At 35.4% G+C, this 22,536-nt stretch overlaps 1 protein-coding gene across 2 annotated transcripts in view; it reads left to right on the top strand.

The window, feature by feature from the left end:
• Positions 1–700: 700 nt before the first annotated feature.
• Prmt9 (protein arginine methyltransferase 9) overlaps positions 701–22,536 on the top strand; it is a 43,946-nt gene continuing 22,110 nt past the window's right edge. Inside the window, exons 1-7 of one of the 2 annotated variants that reach the window (XM_076864328.2) lie at positions 701–1,041; positions 4,122–4,270; positions 7,697–7,933; positions 8,562–8,729; positions 10,863–10,965; positions 11,868–11,974; positions 20,856–21,048. In XM_076864328.2, coding sequence (XP_076720443.2) covers positions 853–1,041; positions 4,122–4,270; positions 7,697–7,933; positions 8,562–8,729; positions 10,863–10,965; positions 11,868–11,974; positions 20,856–21,048 — 1,146 coding nt within the window. In that variant the 5' untranslated portion in view covers positions 701–852. The remainder of the gene's footprint in view (positions 1,042–4,121; positions 4,271–7,696; positions 7,934–8,561; positions 8,730–10,862; positions 10,966–11,867; positions 11,975–20,855; positions 21,049–22,536) is intronic. The other variant, XM_076864329.2, reaches the window with a different exon arrangement.

Genomic DNA, 22,536 nt, shown 5'->3' on the forward strand with positions numbered 1-22,536 from the left:
CCATGAACATATTTGGAAGCGGGGACAAAAATGACTTATTTCAGTTGTAAATCCTATGCCTCCCCTCTTTAAGCTTAGAATTCATCCACTAGCGGCCACACTCAAAGTAAACTCTTTCTCTCTATTAATATAACAACAGGTGGTCAGAAAACTTGGATTTGAGCCATACCCATGCCACTAGTTTGCGTCACCTTTTCCTTCGCTAAGACGAGGGTAATCCAAAAGGCCGCCTCTCAGGGTTTTGTGAGAGTGATTTAAAACAATGTCTGTGAAGGTACTTTCTCTGCCACACGCAAGGCGCTTTTATCTCCGTGTTCTTCCCAGTCTTGGCGACTGAGATTTAGGGCATCACTAATCAATACGGATTATTAAGCATCTCCACAAAGGCCAGACTGTGTCTCTCAGGTCTTGCCACCCACTCCTGGAGGCAAGAATAAAAAGGAGGCAACAGACAACTTTGGTTACGGCCGGGGTGGGGGGAAGAAAAAGCCTAGCGCGCAGAAAACTGCAAATATCTACGCAAGCACCCGCGCACAGGCCACGCCGCGCTTTTCCCTTTGAGGGCGGGGCAGGCGATGACGTACACACGTCGTGCGCGCTGACGTCCTCGTTGCGCGCGCCGCCGGTCTGCGTCTGCTGTTGCCCGGAGCGCGTCGCACGCGCTTCCGGCCCGGCCGTTAGAGGGCGGAGCTTCCGCCTGGACCGGGGTGGGCGCGTTCACCTGCTGCTCCGGAGTAACTTTTCTGTAGTTGTTGTCCAGCTGTAGTCACGTGAAAGGGTGGCGTGGAAAGAGTTTTCTGATTCTCTTTGCAAAGTCATCTTCTCTGCGGTCATACAAGCGGTGACTCCGTCATGCCGAACTCGAGGTCCAGGCCTCGCCGGGGCGCTGGGAATGGCTCCGGGGCTGCCGGCCGGGACGAGTTGGTGTCGCGGTCCTTGCAGAGCGCTGAACATTGTCTGGGTGCCCAGGACTTCGGCACTGCTTATGCCCACTACCTCCTGGTGCTCAGCCTGGCGCCGGAGCTGAAAGACGACGTGAAGGTGAGGTCTCTTTTCCGTGTAAAAAAGTTAAAAACAAAAAACGGCAGGCAGGTGAAGGGTCCTGGGTACCTGGTAATTGCTATTAGTATTTATTGTTCATCCTTGCAGCCTTAATTTTATTCACATTCATGATCTGCCAGGAGAAAATCCTGTCGGCTCCACCTTCAAAATTATGTCCAGAATCTTATCGGCTTTTACTGTTCTGTCCTTTATACCCTGGTTCAAGAATCCACCTGCAGATTGTTGCAGTGGACTCTCTACTGGGTTCCTTCCTGTAGTCGGTCTCAACACGGCCAGCTTTTTGTTACAAAAGTCAAAAACGATGTCACTTCTCTGTTTCAAAACGTTCATTTCACTTGAAGTTCCCACAGTCCTCGGATCCCAAATGAGGCCTTAGGTGATATGCTCCCTCATGCCCCTGTCGTGGAGCCTTTGCATTTTTGTTTAGAAGGAATACTGTGGGTCTCTGTAGTCGAATAAAGTGTACAATTAACCTGAAGTAATCATTGTTTGATGATGCATCTTTTAGTTTCAATTATTATTTGCAACAGTTACTCTGTTGAAATACTGTTGTTTGTTTCCCAAATGGTTTTAGAATCCACATTTTGAAAAATGATTCAACTTAAATTTCATAGTCAGTGTTCAGTTGCAAGCTAGTTGGCTTAATTTAATTTAACCTAGGGTTTCTCATCCTCAACCTTGTTGATATTTTGAATGGAAAATCTTTGAGGGGCTATCCAGTGCATGCTTAGAATATTTTAGCAGGTTCCTTGTTCTCTGCCCACTAGATGTCAGTAGCATCTAGACTTTCATAGTTGACACAAATTATCTTAGTGTAAATTTCAGGAGCAACTGGCTTCTTCAGAAGGAGGTGATAGTTTGCCCCTTTGTGTAGGCGTCTTTAGGATAATAAATCAACCCAAGTGCTCTTTCCTCAGTTCTTTGTTTTTTAGTTTCTTCTGTAAACAGCAGGGACAATATCTGTCTTTAAAGTATATATGGACCAGTGCTGTGGCACATGTCTATAATCCCAGTAGTTTAGGAGGCTGAGGCAGGAGGATCGTAAATTAAAAGCTAGCCGCCAGCCTCAGCAAAAGTAAGGTGCTACGCAACACAGTGAGACCTCTAAATAAAATACAAAATACTCAGTGGTTGAGTGCTCATGAATTCAATCTCTGGTACCAAAAAAAAAAAAAAAAAAGAAAGAAAGTATATATGAAATTTGTATTGCAATACCTGGCACTCATTGAGGTTCAGTAACTGGTTCTGTTTCCTTCAGAACGAAGTTTGTGTTTGTGTGTGTATAAAATTTTTTTAAACATTTATTTTTTATTTGTAGGTGGACACGAAACCTTTATTTTATTTTTATGTGGTGCTGAGGATCGAACCCAGTGCTTCACGCATGCTAGGCAAGTGCTCTACCATTGAGCCACAATCCCAGCCCTGTATAAAATTTCTTAAAAAATTTATATAAATAAATAAATAAATAAATAAATAAATATTTCTGGGGATTGAGCCCAGGGGGACTTAACCACCCAACCCTTTTTTATATTTTATTTTGAAACAGGGACTCACTAAGTTGCTTAGTGTGTTGCTAAGTTGCTGAGGCTGGCTTTGAACTTGTGGTTTTCCCGTCTCAGCTTCCCAAAGTACTGATATTACAGGCATGCACCATCACACCTGGCTATCAAGTTCATATTTCTTAGCAAAAGTTTCATTTGCAGAAATTTCATTTCCTGCCACTCTCTCTGTTTCCCATACCCACACTCTGGCTGCACCAGTCTACTTATTTGTAGAGGCTCTGATCATTTCATATAATTTCTGTGTTTCCCTCACAACTGAGTCTCCTTTCTTATCATTGTCTGTGTAGTAATTTCCATTCATGTTCAACTTCAAATATCATCTCTTCTGTATAAAGTATGTGAAGTTTTTGATTTAAAATATCATGGAATGTCAGAAGTGTAATCTCTTTGCAGAGTTGCCTTTTTTTGTGTGTGTTGGGGATTGAACCCAGGGGTACTTTACCACCAAACTATCCCCAGCCCTTTTTATTTGTTTATTGGTCTTATTAAGTTGCTCAGGGCCATCCTAAGTTGCTGAGGCTGGCCTTGAATTTGTGATCTTCCTGCTGAGTTGTTGGAATTACAGGTGTCTGCCACCACATCCAGCATCTTTTCACGGTGTTACCATGTGGAAATTGGTTTGAGGGAGATGAGAATGGAGCTAGGGTGACAGTGAGGAGGCGATTGCTGTAGTCTCACAGGTGATTACAAGAAACAAATTAGGTTGTAACAGTGATATTTTAGAAGAGGGGACAGATTTAAAGATATTGAGTGAGGATTGGCTGAATATGAAATATCACATGTGGAGTTGAAATAACATTAAAAGGTGGTGACTTTGTGGGTTGATGCTGATTGGTACCCAAACCTTAAATCCTCTGAAGATCCTCTGAAGAATGTGGTGGATCCAGTTTAGAACATTTTGAAATTTTTCAAAATTATTTGTGAATTTTCTCTATAGGGCCTCAGCATAGGGACAAGATTTATGTTGTTTTCATTGTGGTTTGGCCCTAGTTCTTTGCACACTGATTGCTGTGGAATATTTGAATTAAACTAAATTTGAGAAGTATGGGGAATTAAGTGCCTGTCTGGTTGAGATGATTAGCAGGAAGCTATATTTATGAGTCTGATGACTAGAGGAGAGAGTTTTTATTGGAGATGGAAGTGTAGCACCATTAACACATGGGTGATAATTAATGCATTGGGGATGGATAAGACAAGAGGGCTAAGGACAAAGTCAAACTCAAGTGCCCACAAAAAAGGAGGAAGAAGAGAAATAGTAGAGTGATATGGCAGCTAAGAATGGAAGGAATATACAGAGTGGCCAAATTGTCTAGTTCTGTATATAATTGCATGTAGGTGGTAAAATTCCTTCATTTGTGTATGTGTTTGTAAGCAGTACTTATTACAGTTAAATGAAACGTAAAATGATTGTTTAATAGTAAGTTCCAGTCTCTGGAATCTTCAGTATTCTGTATTCTTTCATCTCTATTGACTACCTTTTTTTCTTTGTTTCTAAAGGAAACTTTTCAGTATACGCTCTTGAAATGGGCTGAAGAGCTTGATGCACTCAGTCGAACACAAGACTTACTTGGTTGCTATGAGCAGGCCTTGGAACTCTTTCCTGATGATGAAGTAATTTGCAATAGTATGGGGGAACATCTCTTCAGGTTTGTAATGATTTCTGTATTTCTAGTTAAGAATTATTCTGTATCTGTCTGAATCAGAGATCAATTATACAGTAATTTGAACAGGGGAAGCTTAATGTAAAGAATTAACCATTATAGGGGATTGAAGTAATGAGGGATTTAGCTAATAACAAGAGAACTTAAAAGAATATGAGAATAGCAGATATAGAATGGAATATCAGTTTTAATACTATATAATCATCCCTGCACCTATGGCTAGGATAGAGTATTCAAGGAAGAGTCCACCTAATGGGCTGAGAGGGCATAGCTGTAATTCACAGGGTGCCAGATAACTTGTCATTTGGTTCTCTGGAACTTGCTAGAATTTTGCTGGTTGGGATGCTAGAGAGTCTCATGGAGAAGTATCATTCTGTTACAAAAGCACCCAGGAGGGGGATTCTTGGGGGATGCAACCAATCACTGAGTACTGTTGCCTCCCTCAGGAGCCTGATGCAGGAGAAGCCCTGTGCTTCTAGGACTTAGGACCTGGAAGCAAAACCCTTTCCTCCTGTAGTGTCCCCAGCATTTTTAAAATGATGGTTGGAAAAATATTAAAGAGCGAGATACATTTTTATGCACCGCAGGCAAAAGGGGAGAATTTAGTAATAAGTCAATAACTGGCTATCTTAGGAGTCTTTCAGACCATTCCCAAGTTTGCTGATTTGTTAGGATGGCTCACAGGACTCAGTATATAGTTGTCATGGCTGTGATTTGTTATTGTGAAAGGACATAAAGCAAAATTAGCAAAGGGGAAAGGTTCATGGGGCAGTCTGAAGGAAACCAGGTGCAACTCTCTCAAGGTACTCTCTCAGTAAAGTCACCTTGGGTATACTTCCTTCACCTTGCAACGAACACAAGTGGAATGTTGCCAATCAGGGAAGCTCATTAGAAACTCTATATCCAATGTTTTTGTGGGTGTTTAGGACATTTGGGTATCTACCTTCTGTGTAACATATACCAAAGTTCTAGACTCCCAGAAGAAAAGCAGATATTCAGCATGAATCACACTATTTGTACAAACTGTGAGCTGCTTTTATTAGTTAGGGCAGGGAAATGTCCCCAAATCCAAGAAATCAGCCAAAAGCCAATCTTGTAAGCAGACCTTTCAAAGGGTTATCAATTCCACTTGCCATGTTAACTCTTTTTGCATTCCAGCACACATGAATAAAAAGGTTTGAGAAAATATAGGAAATACAATGAAAGGTTAACATTGCTTCTGCTTCTGAATTAGTAAATTTCAAAGTAATATGGTGAGATCATGGTTCTGCCAAGTTGGGAAATGGCTATTGTATAAATTTGTAACAATTTATGAATTAATGAGTCTCATTTTATATTTTCCTTTTAGTTATTTTTATGCATTTCCCTGTTAATTGCCTCTTCCTCCATTCAAGTCATATCCACCTAAAATTTGGTGTCATTCATAAAGGACTACAGAGCTCTTAAGGGACAACAATTTCTCTTAAGTACATCTTGATTTTATTAACTGTCAGTAATCAATTTGATACACTTGTCTCAATGCCTGTGAGCCTCTAATTTGACTCAGTAAACAGTAGTAATATAAGGTCAGGGCTTTGGGGAAAGGTACATATATAATTTGTGCAGTTCTCAGAGTTAATTGTTCAAATAGCTCATTGTTATACATACATTTTTATTTCAGTATAGAGACATATGTTTTAGAAATAACTTTTATATTTCATTTGAGACAGGATCCTGCTAAGTTGGCCAGGCTGTCTTTGAACTTGTGGTCCTCCTGCCTCAGCTTCCTGAGAAACTGCTGGGATTACGAGCATGTGTCACTGCACCCAGCTTTGATGTGTAGAATTTTTTGTTAACAATTACTTGTTGAAAACAAATAATATCCATTCAAGTCATATCCACTTTAGCTGCCGAATAGAATGCCTTTCTGTTGAGGTTGCTTAAAATGTTGATGAAAAAGTGAGTGAAGATTGACTTTATATTATGTATTAATGTGAGTGTACATAAGTGTTTTTATAAGTGAAATATGACTTCTTTCTATAGAACACACTTTTTTTTTTTCCACATTGGAATTCTTGTGTACTCTCCATGGGAACTTTATTATTAGGAAAGCTGGAAGAAATCAAAATCTATTCTTTGGGATTTGCCTTAATAACTGGGCTCACTGCTTTGTGTAAATTAATAGAATTCTTATTTAGGAAAATAATACAATTCTTATTTAGGAAACACCATTAATGCTTTATTTTCTAAAGAGATATCATTTTAACATTCTAGTAATTGTTTTCTAATAATTGTTTTCTTTCCTTTTTGGGTTGTATTAATTTTTATTCAATTAAGAGTTTTGTAAAAAAATACTCTTATCAAATGTTGTTAGTCCCAGTGATATAGCAGTGTTAATTATCATGGTCTGGGGAATCAATGACTACTCCTTTAAGAGACAAATATTTGATAATTTCTAATATGATTAGAATCAGAAAAAATATAATTAGGAAAATAAGACAGATTGTCACCTGAGGCTTGTTTTGTTTTCACATTAACAACTAACCTGATGAGGCACCTTTTCTACAAATTAGCAACCTTCCATTTAAATGAAATTTATTTAAAAATATCTTTCAATAATTCCTCAAATTAGTAAAAGCCTACAAAATTTTAATTTGGAGTTTTTTTTTGTTCTTAAGTTTGGATGAGGGGCTGGGGTTTTGGCTCAGTGGTAAAGTGCTTGCTTAGCATGTGGGAGGCACTGGGTTTGATCCTCAGCACTACATAAAAATAAATAAAATAAGGTGTTCATCTGCAACTAAAAAATATTAAAAAAAAGTTTAGGCAAGGGGAATTATTCTTGAATTCCATTATATTTCTAGATTATACACACACAGTGTTCATAACATTATAAGACAGTGTTGCAGAATAAACTCAATGTAACAGAAAATTATTGTAGGTCTACACAGTTTTGGCAGATTAAACATTGACTTTAACAGTACAACTGCCATAAACTGGTCTGGCAGCAAATACAGCTGACTCTTAATGACCATTTGACTCAGGAACTGGGAGAAAAGGTCTGTAGGCACACTAAAGAGGACCCACTAGTCCTGGGCATTAGTATGTTTTACAGAGGGAATGGTTTTAGAACAAACTGGTATTTCAGCAGGTGGATTAAATGGAGGATGCCTGTAACAGTGCTTCTGTAACTTAGTTCAATATTTATTCATACTCAAGTACTTATTAAGGTTCTGGGATACATAAAGACAGTAGATATTTAGAAAAGAAAGAAGTCTTGAGAATTGCAGTTCCACAGAAAGCTTGTCAGAGGAATTAGTTTCCTATCTTCAGGATTTGGAGTGTTGGTATGGGCCAGGTGAGTGGCATGAACAAAGTCAGTAATTGCTAGCACAGAGTTGAATGTATTTTGTCTTTTTCACTGTTTTACTCTAGAATGGGCTTTAGAGATGAAGCAGCTGGATATTTTCATAAAGCAGTGAAGCTAAACCCTGATTTCAGTGATGCAAAGGAGAATTTTTATCGTGTCGCAAACTGGCTGGTGGAACGCTGGCACTTTATCATGCTTAATGACACCAAAAGGAATATGATTTATAATGCAGCGATCCAAAAGGCGGTATGCTCAGGGTTCAAAAGTGTTTTGGACATTGGAGCAGGAACTGGAATTCTGAGGTTTGTTATAGTTGTTTAAATTATATATACATATATATTAATGCACATCAAATATTTGCCAGATATAGAAAATTTGACATTGGAATTTTAAAACAGCAGTCACTTCTCTTAATCTTGCTAGGGTTATTCATACAATCATTATTACTGAATTTTTCTTTATAGCTTTTACTTTATCAAAGACTGGAGAAACTATGAAGTTTGGGGTTGTTATTATTATTATTATTATTATTATTATTATTTGTATATCCTTATTTTATTTTTATGTGGTGCTGAGGATCGAACCCAGTGCCTCACAGTTTCTAGGCAAGTACTCTACTGCTTGAGCCACAACCCCAGCCCTGGGATTATTATTGAAGTTGTATTTTTTGTAATAATAGTCTTTTGGAATTTATTAAGCCTGTTTGTGTTTTTCATGTCAATTGTGCTTCTTAATAGAATAGATGTCATGATTTATGTCTAGACAAGAATGTTCATTTTTAAAGTGCAGAATGAGTAATAGTTGTGTTAAAAAAGAAAAGAAAAAGCCTACGTTTAAAGCATTATAATTCCATTGAAATTTGAAAAAATACAGTGGATTTTTGTGTGTGTGTGTGTATATGATGAAACTTTTTTTTTTTTTTTTTTATAGCATGTTTGCTAAAAAGGCTGGAGCACAGTCTGTGTATGCCTGTGAATTATCTAAAACCATGTATGAACTTGCCTGTGATGTAGTGGCTGCAAACAAGATGGAAGCAGGAATAAAACTTCTACACATGAAGTCACTTGACTTAGAAATTCCAAAACACATTCCTGAAAGGTACTGTTTTATAAACTGATTTTAGTATTTATACACTGCTTTTTAAAAATGTTTATTTATTTATTTTAGTTGTAGTTGGACACAATACCTGTATTTTATTTATTTATTTTTATGTGGTACTGAGGGTCGAACCCAGGTCTTACACATGCTAGGCGAGCACTCTACCACTGAGCCATAACTCCAGCCCCTGTAATTCACTGCTTTTTTTAAAAATTAAGATACCTTTCTAGCTTCTAGACCTGATAAAAATTCTGTCTTTGTAAAGATATGGTTATATGATAAAGTCTTGAGAAAAATTTGTGGAAGGAATAAAATATATAAACGATCTTTACTTTTGTTAATTTCAGCGTTCTAATTTGTAAAAATGGATAATAATCCTGTATAATCAATAGCTATTTGAAAATTGTACTTAAAACCTGAACAGATTAGAGTCAATGGACTTCTGTTACTATCTTTGTTTATAGTGAGAGCTTTGGAAGTATCAGTTGTCAATGTAGTTTGGCCTGTGCCCTTTAAATGCTTTGAAAATAATCCTATAAGTTTTGGCTTTTTAGTATATATTAGTATGAACTATATTATGAGGGTGATGAAATTTTAGAATTAGAAGATATTTAAGAATCATCTTGTCTAACACTGTTATTTTAAAGATAATTTTGATTTATTTTTCCATCTTCTTCCATATATAATGATGTTTGCATAGTACTTGTGTACTTTTTAATGGTTTTATATTTGTTTTTCATGAAAGAAGTCTATTAGGTTATTAAGACAGGTATGCATCCATTTTATAGGGAAAAAAGACACTGTCCTGAATTATCTTAGTCTGCATAATAAAATACCACTGACTGGGTTGCTTAAACCACAGATCTTTTCTCAGGTGAGATTCTCTTCCTGGCTTGCAAATAGTTACCTTCTAACAACATCTTCACATGGCTATTTGTATGTGAATGAGAGAATGATATTCTCCAGTGTTCCTTCTTTGATAATGATGCCAGACCTATTGGATTAGGGCACTGTTTATCTCATTTAGTCTTAATTAATTCCTAAAGGTTCTATCTTCAAATACAGGTATATTAGGGGTTAGAGCTTCAACATAAGAATTTTGGGGGGATATAGTTAATTCCATAGTATGAATCAAACTTAACTTTAATTCAATTTGTATTTTTTTTTTTTAACAGATAAAGGTGTAGAAAAGTGTACTGACCTTTTAACAGGAAATCAGAAGTTCTATACTCTTTTCTTAATTCATTTTGACCTTAAGCAGACTGCTAGATTTTGAGATGTTGGATAGATGTTTTGAGATACCTTAAATATTCTAAGTGTATGCAACTCTAAATACTGAATGTTTCTGTATATATGTATAATATTGGGTTTAAGCACTGTTGGGGATACCACAGGCATTCCTGCAGATAGGAAGATAAGAGCTGTTCATTTATTTTCAGACTACAAAAATGCATGGTACAGGAGATAAGAGCTAAAGGAGTTCAGAGAAGGGAGGAATTATTTAGAAGTATCTTTTGAGTAGAATTTTCCAAGAATGAACAGAAATCATGGAAGAGGATTTTGTGAAGACAAAAGAAATGTTGAGTAATGAAACTTGCAAGAGGCAAAGTTGGGCTGTGCAGTATCACAGAAGATAGAGGTTGGCTTTTTGAAAGGAAAGGCTCTTAATGGCATTAAATAATATTTGTAGCTCAAGAAAAATTAACTAAGAAAGATGATTTGTTTTGATAAGGAAGGAGTCATTGTTAATAGAGAATACTTTTATACAGTGTTAGAGTTAGCACTCCAGTTGTTTGATATTGGGAAGGGGACTAGGAAAGGTGGTGGGCATAAACAGCTCTTGAGGATTTAGGCAATCAAAGAACTGCTTGAGCAGGCAGCAATGCCAGGTGTTGTCAGCCCTCCTGCCCTCATACTAATGGGAAGGAGCCAGTGGAGCACAAAGGGACCTGAAGAACATTAGAGTCAAGTCACTCAACAATTTAGGCTAGATACTAAAAATATATTAGAAAGATTTACATGTGGACTGCTTCTATAATATACTCTTCATTTTTCTCTTCTCTCAGCTTGAACATTTTTATATAAATAGCATGCTATTTTACTTACATGTATCTTTAAAAAATCGTTCTATAGAGTGTCCCTAGTTGTAACCGAAACTGTCGATGCAGGTTTATTTGGAGAAGGAATTGTGGAGAGTTTGATTCATGCTTGGGAGCATTTACTTTTGCAGCCAAAGGTAAGCAACATGAAAAAAATTTTGAATTTCATTAAGAATTCATTATTCATTATTTCAGCAGAGATTTATTGAGCCCCTAGAGCATTTGCAAAGCAATATGAAGTTTATTTCCTACTGTCAAGGTACATAATGTGTAATTGGAAAGAAATCCATGCCAAAACCTTTGAATAGCAACATAACACAATATATATTTTTGTGCCCAGATGAGCATTATAAAGGTAAAAAATACTCCAGGAAGAAATTCATAGGAATTGGTGTTACCTTATGGAGGAACTTCCTATAGAATGCTAAATATGGTTGTGAAAAGGAGGTACTTTCAGTCCTTCTGCCCTCACTGCTGGGAATTTTGGCAGCTCACCAGAAGGGCGTATAGTGATGCTGGGTTAGTAGAGTTTTAAGGTGATTGTTGAACTCAGGCTGCTGACTGGGCAGCACTAACTCTTACATTTTGTATTGAAATCCTCTGTGGTATGTCACAAATCATAGATATATAACATTTATTATGAAGGAAAGGATATTAACATGGAATAAAACTTTGCTATTTACAGAAAATAATTTGGATTTAAAATAGCTAAAGACTGAAAAGAAGAGCAATTTATTTTTCAAGCAGATAATGATAATTTTGATTTTTAAATTAAAGTTGTACCCCAAAGTCCTATGTTATTTAGACTTACAGTTCTTTCCTCCCTCCCTTCTCTGTAATTATATTAAGAAAATGTACATACATACGTAGTAAATTTTTTTTTGAAAAATTTCTTAAAGTGTTTATTTTAAATTTTAAATTTTTTCTTTTTCTTTTTTTGTGGTGTTGGATTTTGAACCCTTTCTTTTTAATTTTCATTGCTTCTCATTCATGTATATTGCATACATGTGATAGTCATTTTTATTATTATATTTTTCAGACCAAAGGTGAAAATGGTAATTGTGATAAGTATGGGAAAGTTATACCAGCAAGTGCTGTCCTATATGGGATGGCAGTAGAATGTGCAGAGATAAGAAGACATCATAGGTAAGTAACTTAATACTAAATACTAAAAAATAATAATTTTAAGCAGAATACTGTAGTTCAAATGTTACTTAGTGCATATTTATTTGGGTGGGAATCTGAAGGTTTTTTAAATCCTTATTTGTATATGACAGCAGAATGCATTACAATTCACATTACACATATAGAGCACATCTTTTCATATCTCTGGTTGTATACAAAGTATATTCACATCATTCATGTCTTCATACGTGTACTTAGGGAAATGATGTCCATCTCATTCTACCATCTTTTTATACCTCTTGCCCCCTTTCGTCCCCTTCCTCCCCTTTGCCCTATCTAGAGTTCCTCTAATCTTCACATGCTTCCCCTCCCAACCCCACTATGAATCAGCCTCCTTATATCAGAGAAAACATTTGGCATTTGGTTTTTTGGGATTGGCTGACTTCACTTAGCATTATATTCTCCAACTCCATCTATTTACCTGCAAAAGTCATGATTTTATTCTCTTTTAATGCTGAGTAATATTAGATTGTGTATAAATACCACATTTCTTTATCCATTCATCTACTGAAGGACATCTAGGTTGCCATTGATGTGGCTGTGTCCCTATAGTATGCTGTTTTTAAGTCCTTGTTTTTAGACCAAGGAGTGGGATAGTTGGGTCCAAAGGTGATTCCATTCCCAGTTTTCCAAGAATCTCCATACTGCTTTCCATATTGGGTGCACCATTTTGCAGTCCCACCAGCAATGTATAAGTGTGCCTTCCCCCCCACATTCTTGCCAACATTTATTGTTGTTTGTATTTTTTTTTAAATCTCTATTTTATTTATATGTGGTGCTGAAGATCGAACTCAGGGCTTCACATATGGTAGGGGAGTGCTCTACCTCTGAGTAAAACTCGAGCCCTGTTTGTATTCTTAATAGCGGCCATTCTGACTGGAATGAGATGAAATTTTAGAGTAGTTTTGATGTGCATTTCTCTAATAGCTAGAGATGTTGAACATTTTTTCATATATTTGTTGATTGATTGTGTATCATCTTCTGAGAAGTGCCTGATCGGTTCCTTGGCCCATTTATTGATTGGGTTATTTATTTTTTTGGTGTTTAGTTTTTTGAGTTCTTTATATACCCTAGAGATTAGTGTTCTATCTGATGTACAAGTGGAAAAAATTTGCTCCCATTCTGTAGGCTCTCTATTCACCTCACTGATTGTTTCTTTTGCTGAGAAGAAGCTTTTTAGTTTGAATCCATCCCATTTATTCTTGATTTTAATTCTTGCGCTATAGGAGTCTTAATAAGGAAGTAGGGGCCTAATCCGATATAATGGAGATTAGGGCCTACTTTTTCTTCTATTAGACGCAGGGTCTCTGGTTTAATTCCTAGGTCCTTGATCCATTTTGAGTTGAGTTTTGTGCATGGTGGTGAGAGATAGGGGTTTAGTTTCATTTTGTTGCATATGGATTTCTAATTCTCCCAGCACTATTTGTTGAAGAGGCTGTCTTTTTTCCAAAGTATGTTTTTGGTGCCTTTGTCTAAGATAATATAACTAATTATGGTGGGTTAGTCTCTGTGTTCTCTTTTCTGTTCTATTGGTCTACTAGTCTGTTTTGGTGCCAATACCATGCTGTTTTTGTTACTGTTGCTCTGTAGTGTAGTTTTAAGGTCTGGTTTAGTATTGCCACCTGCTTCGCTTTTCTTGCTAAGGATTGCTTTGGTTGTTCTGGGTCTCTTATTTTTCCAGATGAATTTCATGACTGCTTTTTCTATTTCTATGAGTAATGTCATTTGGATTTTGATTGCAATTACATTAAATCTGTATAGTGCTTTTGGTAGTATGGTTATTTTGACAATATTAATTCTGCCTATCTAAGAACAAGGTAGATCTTTCCATCTTCTAAGGTCTTCTTTCGTTTTTTTCTTTAGTGTTCTGTAGTTTTGTTGTAGAGATCTTGCACTTCTTTCATTAGGTTGATTCCCAAGTATTGTATTTTTTTTTTTTTTTTTTTTTTTGAGGCTATTGTAAATGGGGTAGTTTTCCTCGTTTCCCTTTCTGAGGATTTGTCACTGATTACAGAAATGCCTTTGATTTATTGGTGTTGATTTTATATCCTACAACTTTGCTAAATTCATTTACTAGTTCTAGAAGTTTTTTGGATCTTCTAGGTATAGAATCATTTCATCAGCAAATAGTGCCAATTTGAGTTCTTCCTTTCCTACATGTATTCCTTTAATTTCTTTCATCTGTCTAATTGCTCTGGCCAGTGTGTTTCAAGAGCTATGTTAAATAGAAGTGGTGAAAGAAGGCATCCCTGTCTTATTGCAGTTTTCAGAGGGAATGCCTTCAATTTTTCTCTGTTTACAATGATTTTGGCCTGGGGCTTAGCATAGATAGCTTTTACAATGTTGAGATATGTTCTTGTTATCCCTAATTTTTCTAGTGTTTTGAACATGAAGGGGTGCTATATTTTGTCAAATGCTTTTTCTGCATCTATTGAGATCATCATATGGTTCTTATCTTTAAGTCTTTTAATGTGATGAATTACATTTATTGATTTCCGTATGTCGAACCAAACTTGCATTCCTGAGATGAACCCCACTTAATTGTGGTGCACTATCTTTTTGATATATTTTTGTATTTGATTTGCCAGAATTTTATTGAGAATCTTTGCATCTATGTTTATTAGAAAAATTTGTCTGAAATTTTCTTTTTTTGATGTACCATTGCTTGGTTTTGGAATCAGGATGACATTGGTCTCATAGAATGAGTTTGGAAGTGCTTCCTCTTTTTCTATTTCCTGAAATAAATTGAAAAGTATTGGTATTAGTTCTTCTTTTTTTTATTTTTTAATTTTTTTTAAACTTCTGTTTTTTAATATTTATTTTTTAGGTGTTGATGGACACAACACAATGCCTTTATTTTTATGTGGTGCTGAGGATCGAACCTGGGTCCCGCCTTTGCTAGTCGAGTGCTCCACTGCTGAGCCACAATCCCATCCCCTATTAGTTCTTCTTTAAAGGTCTTGTAGAACTTGGCTGTGTATCCATATGGTCCTGGGCTTTTCTTGGTTCGTAGGCTTTTGATGGCATCTTCTGTTTCATCACTTGAAATAGATATGTTTAAATTGTGTAGATAGTCCTGATTGAATTTGGGCAAATCATATGACTCTAGAAATTTGTCATTGCCTTTGATATTTTCTATTTTATAGGAGTACAAGTTTTCAAAATAATTTCTATTATATTCTGTTTTCCGTAGTATCTGTTGTGATATTTCCTTTTTCATCACTTATGTTAGTAATTTGAGTTTTCTCTCCTTCTCTTTGGATCTGAAGTTTTTTGACCTTGAAATTCATACGTTTAGTCTTAATTTATTTTTGCCTATCTAATAATTTTGTTTTAAAATAAACTTCTACAATTAAAGCCAGCTTGTTTTCTTTATTGTTTAAATATATGTTTTAGTCGTTGATGGACCGTTATTTTATTTTTATGTGGTGCTGAGAATTGAACCCAGTGCCTTACACATTCTATGCAAGTGTTCTACCACTGAGCCCCAGCCCCAGCCCCAGCCCCATAAAGCCAGCCTTTTTTTTAAAATGGAAAATTATTGTACAACATAGTGTCCTTTAGTTGTGTAATAGATTTATGTACAGAATATTTTCAGAATGATTTCAGATGAAGTTGGAATTAAAACTACTAGTGTGGGAATGAATTGTAGTTGTTGGCTTATTTTTCTTGATAACTTCATTAATGTTGTGATTAGTGTTTGGGAGGGATGAAATTTTAGGATCTAAGAAGTTCTTTTCCCCCAATAACTTAATAATAATGTAGGAAATATCAATGAATAAAAGAAGAAAATTAAAATCATCCTAAATCCCTCACCAGTAAATAACTACGATTCATTTTTATTGCATATTGTTCCTTAATCTTTTTGTCTCACATTACTGGATGATAACAAGAATGTTTAAGGATTGGTGGGCACAAGATACCAAACATACAGAGCTTAATTAGCAAACTGGCTGAATGATAGTGTATAGGTTGAATGTCAAGTATTTGTAAATAAATGTGTGTAAACTTAATTTTGTTCCAAAATACCAGTATATTTGCTCTTTATTTGTGACCCTCTTCATGTTAATAGAGTTGGTTTGTGATTTTTTAAAAATCAATTTCTTAATGTTATGAGTTTAACATTTTTAGGTTGCTTCCTCTTTTCTGCCTCTTTGTTTTTGGTGCTGGGGATTGAACCCAAGGGTTCTTTACTAAGCTACATACCTAGCAGTTTTTGTAATTTTGAGATAGGTGTCACTAAGTTGCAAGGGCCTCACTAAGTTGTCAATTCTGGCCTCTATCTTGTGGTCCCTTGGCCTCTGCCTTGGAGTTGCTGGATTTACTGGCATAAGCCACCGTGCCTGGCCTTTTGCTTTTCTCCTTTTAAGACCCAGGATAAGCATCTTTGCAGTCTTGTCTATTATTTTCTTGGAATAGATTCCTTTGTAAGAGATTTCTGAGTTAAAGGGATGTACACTTTCAACTCTGAACATTTGTGGCTACCCTGCCCACCAGAAAAGCTAGGCTGTGTTTCCTTGAGATTTCTTGCTATAACATGCCTTCAATAGTTCCTTCTTATATTTTATAGGAAAACCACTAAAATCATTGGCCTGAGCAAAATAGAAATTACATAGCTGATATCTACTATTTTGAAAAAGGGTAATTTCATTGTTGATTTACTTATATAGCAAATGTGTGAGTGAGTGCAAACAAACACAGAGGAGCTTTTGTAATGTTGAAAATGCTGTCCATTTTGATTGAGTAGCTCTGTGTGAGTCAGATCCAGAATTTATTTTTGAAATTGAGCAGTGTGGGTTGAGGATGGTGAAGAAAGATGCTGAAAAAGATATATTTGAGTGCAATTGTTTTACCTGGTAGAAATGTTTGTAAATCATAATTATAAAATTACCTCAGGGAACCTAATCAGCTGAATCTGTTGCTTACCTGAGCAAACAAATATTTAAAAATAACAGAGAAAGCTGAAACTCACCTTTTGGTTATAAAAACCTAGGAATAAAATCAATAATGTTTTGATGCAGAGGAAAGTGCATGAGTGATAGTAAAAAATTTCAAAGGCCTGTGATGCACAGGCCTTTGTAGATTTCAGATACAGTATTTCAAATTAGTAGGGAAAGAGCAAACTGATCAGTAAATGTGGTGTTAGCTTCATTTGGGGAAAACAGATCCTTCTAATTCAGTAAGATCTTGCAAAACAGGGTGGTATCCAGAAGCCATAAAATATTGACAGATTGGACTACATTAAAAAGAAAAAAAATCAGTCTGTAAAATATACAGTACTTTTAAAGACAGGTGACAGACTGAGGTAAAAATTTTGTAACCTAAAACAAAGAAGGAATATAATTGTCAGAATGGAAATTGGATGGGATAATATTTTTAATTGCTTTTTTGAAGATGTGGGGAAAATTTACACACTTTGGGTGCAACATTTTAGTAGCTCAATTTGGTATTTTCTAACAATAAATTAGAGATGTTTATAAGTCCTTAGCACTGCATTTCTGCATTTTAGAATCTCTCCTGATAAACACTTGTTTATGTGTATGATGATTAATGTACAGGGGTATCCACTGTATTACTATAACTGATCTGAATGTTTATCAACAAGAAAATATTTAATAGATTAGAATAGTCACCTATTATAATATTATACAAGTGTCCAAAAGAATTAGCCAAGGTACATGAACAGCAAGGGAACAAGTTTATGGTATTCCATATATGAATCTGATAAGGCATAATCCTAGGAGCAAGATTCAGGACCTTATATCTCCTTGGAGAAATGGCTGATTCTAGGATTAGGGCATGTTAGATTCAAGATGATTCTAAAACATCTTGTGTCAAAAAGCAAGAAAATGCTAAAAGCATCATCATCATCATCATCATCATCCCGGGAATTTTTTTTTTTTTTTAAAGAAAGAGTGAGAGAGAGTGAGAAAGAGGGAGAGAGAGAGAGAATTTTAATATTTATTTTTTAGTATTTGGCGGACACAACATCTTTGTATGTGGTGCTGAGGATCGAACCCGGGCCGCACGCATGCCAGGCGAGCGCGCTACCGCTTGAGCCACATCCCCAGCCCCCATCCTGGGAATTTTAAAAGAACACAGGAGCATGCTTGAAGGGTTAACCACTGGTCAAATCTGGGACAGTTTAAGTACCAAAATAAGTAATATTTAAGATTGAAGCTATTGAATGAGAGTTCATGAATCTCTGCTTATAATATGCAGATTATAAATACATATATGGGGGTAAAAGGTACCTTTTCCTTACAGTGGAATGCTGACTAATAATACAGAAAAAAATGATGCAGAATGACTATTATGCAATCCTCATGCACAGATGATAGAGGCAAGAATCAAGAATTGACTCTAAGTCAAGGGAAGGAATTTAACGAGAAGCAGGGTATTCAGTGGTTTTAAAGTATTTTTCAAATGTACTAATTACAGAAGGAAAATTGTAAATGTGTAGTGAAGAAACCATACAGCATTTTAACCAAGTGATCAAGCTAAGATTCTTGGTGAGGAAACCCCCTTTATATAGATAGTATTGCCTCCCAGAAGTATGCACCTAATTATGAGGAAACCATAGACAAAGTCAAGATGGAGCCAAAAAATGTACTACCTTCTTAAAAAATTTCTTGTCATGAGAGAGAAAAAGCAAAGATAAGGAACATTAAATCTCCACATTAAAGGAGATTAAAGAGATAGTTGAGAGATATTGAATGTGGATTATAGATTGGAAAATACTGATTTGGTAACTATGGTGATTAAGAGAATATCTTTACTTGTAATAAATATACACTGAAAGTGTATCTGTTGAGGAATGAATAGGCATGATGAATGCATGATGAATTATCTGCTTTCAGATAATTTAGAAGAAAATAAAGAGTGTGATAAAGCAAATGTGACAAAATATCAAAAAACATAGTATGAGAAATTCTGGTTAAAGGGTATGAGAGTTCTTTATATTGTCCGGGAAACTTGTCTATAGATTTAAAATAATTTACGAAATTAAAAAGTTAAGAGCAAAGTAAAATATGTGTAATATATCTATATATATTTGAGCAATATATGTACATATTATACTCAAATGAAAAGAAGAAGGTATGGAAAGATATGCATCAAACACCAGTGAAGAAATAAGGAGTACAGTGAAGGTTGACATTCTCTTTCTATATGAAGTTGTAGCAGTAAGTCTATATTCATGTATTTTGTAATAAACTAAAAGGAACTTATTTGTCACATCTTTTTTGTTTTTATAACTTGTGACTTAAGTTATTAAAATTCTTAATTTTATTTGATGACTCATTTTTTGAGAGTATAATAAAAAAATTTCTAGAAGGGAACTAAACTTCTATAACTTTATGAAGGCTAATAGACTAAAAAAATAAATGCTTCTGGGGGCTGGGGATATAGTTCAGTTGGGAGAGTGCTTGCCTTGAATGTATAAGCCCCTGGGTTTAATCCCCAGCATTCCCACCAAAAAAAAAAAAAAAAAAGCTTGTGAGGTGAGGTGAGATGAGGTTGGAGTGTTTTCTTTTTACAAAATGGTGTTGCCGAAATGGTCATGGAATGTTATTTTCAATGTAAATTTTTATTGACACAGAATCTTTATACTAAATGCATAACCTATACAATACTGAATTTTCATGAAATTGATATATACCTGTGTAACCAGTATTCAGATCAGGGACCAAAACATTACTACCATCCTGGAAAGTCTCCAGGAAGAATCTCTTTCCTTTTCCATTGTCTGCTCCCTCAAAAGTAGCCATTATCCTGACCTCCAGTACTACACATTAGTGTTGCTTCTTTTGAATTTTACACAGATTAAACTATATAGTGTGATTGTGTGTGTGTATGCCTTATTTCTTTTGTCTAACATATCCATGTTGTTAGGCTCAGTTTGTTGAATATAAAATTCCATTGTATGAATATATTACAATATATTTATTTGCCTGTTTCACTATTTATGGACATTTAAATTGTATCAGTGGACTCTTGGTAAAATATTATTGCTACAAACATTCCTGAATGTTCTTTTAATGTATGAATTTCTTTGGCTATAGTCCCAGAAGTGGAAAAGCCAGATACCACGTTAAGGGTGATTCTCTAATAGATATGTTTCACTTGAGTGGGTACTGCAAAACCATCTTCCAAAATGGACTTACTAATTTATATTCCTACAAGTAGTATGGGACTGTATCCTCATCAACACGTGAACAAATAAAACTTGACTTTTATTTTCCCCCTTCTAGGGGTTGTGTACTATACATTATGGTTTTTACTTCATTACCCTGGGGATTATTGAAACCAAGCAACTGTTAATGTACTTACTAGATTTGTCCCCCTCCCCCCCCCCCACTGGGGATTTAACCTAGGGGACTTTGCCATTGAGCTACATATCCTGCTCTTTTTATTTTTTATTTTGAGACAGTCTTAGTAAGTTGCTTAGTGCCTTGCTAATTTGCTTTGATCTTGCCATCCTTCTGTCTCAGCCTCCGGCTTCTTTGGGTGGAATTACAAGTGTATGCCACCTGATTAGATGTGTTCTTCTGTGAAGTGTCTAAAATTTGATTGAATATGTGTATTACAAATATTTTCATTCAGTGATTTTCATTTTTCCTTAATATTAGGATGTTCTTTTCTGAGCAGAAGTTCTTTATATCTACTTGTCATTTGTTGTCTTTTATAGTTAGTGATTATGTACATAATTTAAGAAACCTATGCCCATGATATCTTATTTCATTTTTTATATGTATTTTTTATGACTCAATATTAGATGATATTACTTGATGTAAAAAAAAAAATCTTTCTCACCTACTTGCCTTATTTTGTCTCTCAACAGAGTGGGCCTTAAGGATATTGTTGGTATCCATTTGCCAAAAAATGTGAAATTTCAGAGTCCAGCTTATTCTTATATAGATAATGAAGAAACAGTTGAACCTTATACAACTGAAAAGATGAGTCGAGTTCCTGGAGGATATTTGGCTTTGACAGAGTGTTTTGAAATCATGAAAGTAGATTTTAACAGTCTTCAGGTAAGAACCAAAAAATTTCAATTATGATTTTTAAGCATTAAATTTTATGCAGTGTTTAATGGATAGGACAATCTTATTTTTATGAGATTGCATAAGATTTTGCTTCTGATATATAAAGAATTGATAAGAGAGTATATTAGAATTCCCTCCTGAAATTATTCACTCACTTCAAGCACAAATAAAAATTTCCTAAGATTGATTGGGATGTATAGTGTGCCAAGTGCTTTCACATTTGTCTTAGAGAGCTCTAACACCATGTTTCAGAAGAATTTAGAATTATCCTTGTGTTGTACAGATGAGGAAACTTTTTTTTAGTTGTAGATGGACACAATACCTTTATTTTATTTATTTTTCTCTGGTGCTGAAGATCGAACCCAGTGCCTCACATGTGCAAGGCAGGCACTTCACCACTGAGCTATAACCCCATTTCCAGATGAGGAAACTATTTATCACATTAAACAGTTTCTGCCAGAATATTCAGCATGGAAATGCAAGGGCAAGACTTCTAGACCAAGTTTTTCTTTCTTTTTTCTCTCTCTATCATGATGATGCCTTTTTAAACTAATAGTATTCCTTGAAATGAACACTAATCCAAATTTCAAGATTAAATTTGCATTATGGTGACTAGCCATTCCATTGCCCAGGACTGAGGAGTTCCTGAGACAGAGGATGTTCAGTTTTAAAACTAGAGTGGTCTTAAGAAAAGCAGGGCAAATTGATCACGCTAGTTTGTATTTGTGTATGTGGTAGAAATTGAGAAAGGCCACATAGAACGCTTCTATGAGGTCTTTTTTTTTTAGTTGTAAATAGATCTTTTATTTTATTTATTTATATGCGGTGCTGAGGATCAAACCCCAGGGCCTCATACATGCCAGGCAAGTGCTCTTCCCTGAGCTACAACCCCAGCTCCATGAAGCTCTTTAATTAAGGTTAAATGTTCAAGTATACAGATGTTTTAGATGAAGCTACCTGGGGACCGAAGATTTTGTGAAGGTCATTTTAGCCTAAGATTTAAAAAATTTAATAGAAGCTTTATCCTGTAATAACTGTTGCTTGGTTATTATTGAGGTATTCTCCAGCTAATTTTAATATTTTGGTTTTGCTTCGTGAGGCAGAGCAGTCTTCTTCCTAAGTATAAGTATATAATCTGAGCAACATCCCAATAGGGAATAACACCATTGTAGCTGCTGATTACCTCAAAGCTATCCTTTTATTATTTTAATTTTTCTTTGCCATATATATTATTAAGGTTTTAATTTTGAAAACATCACCTACCTGTTTAACAACACTTTCAAGGCATACAGAATTGAAAATGAAAAAGCTCTAGTATTTTTCTTCCCTTTTTAAATCTTGGCCCCTCTTCCTCAGGTCATGAGTTTGGAGTGCATCTTTCAGACTAGAATTTTATGTTTATACACCTTTTTTTTTAAAAAAAAAAATATTTTTTTTTAGTTGTAGTTGGACACAATACCTTTATTTATTTATTTT

Source organism: Callospermophilus lateralis, chromosome 8 (assembly GCF_048772815.1).
Source record: "Callospermophilus lateralis isolate mCalLat2 chromosome 8, mCalLat2.hap1, whole genome shotgun sequence".
Classification (NCBI taxonomy): Eukaryota; Metazoa; Chordata; class Mammalia; order Rodentia; family Sciuridae; genus Callospermophilus; species Callospermophilus lateralis.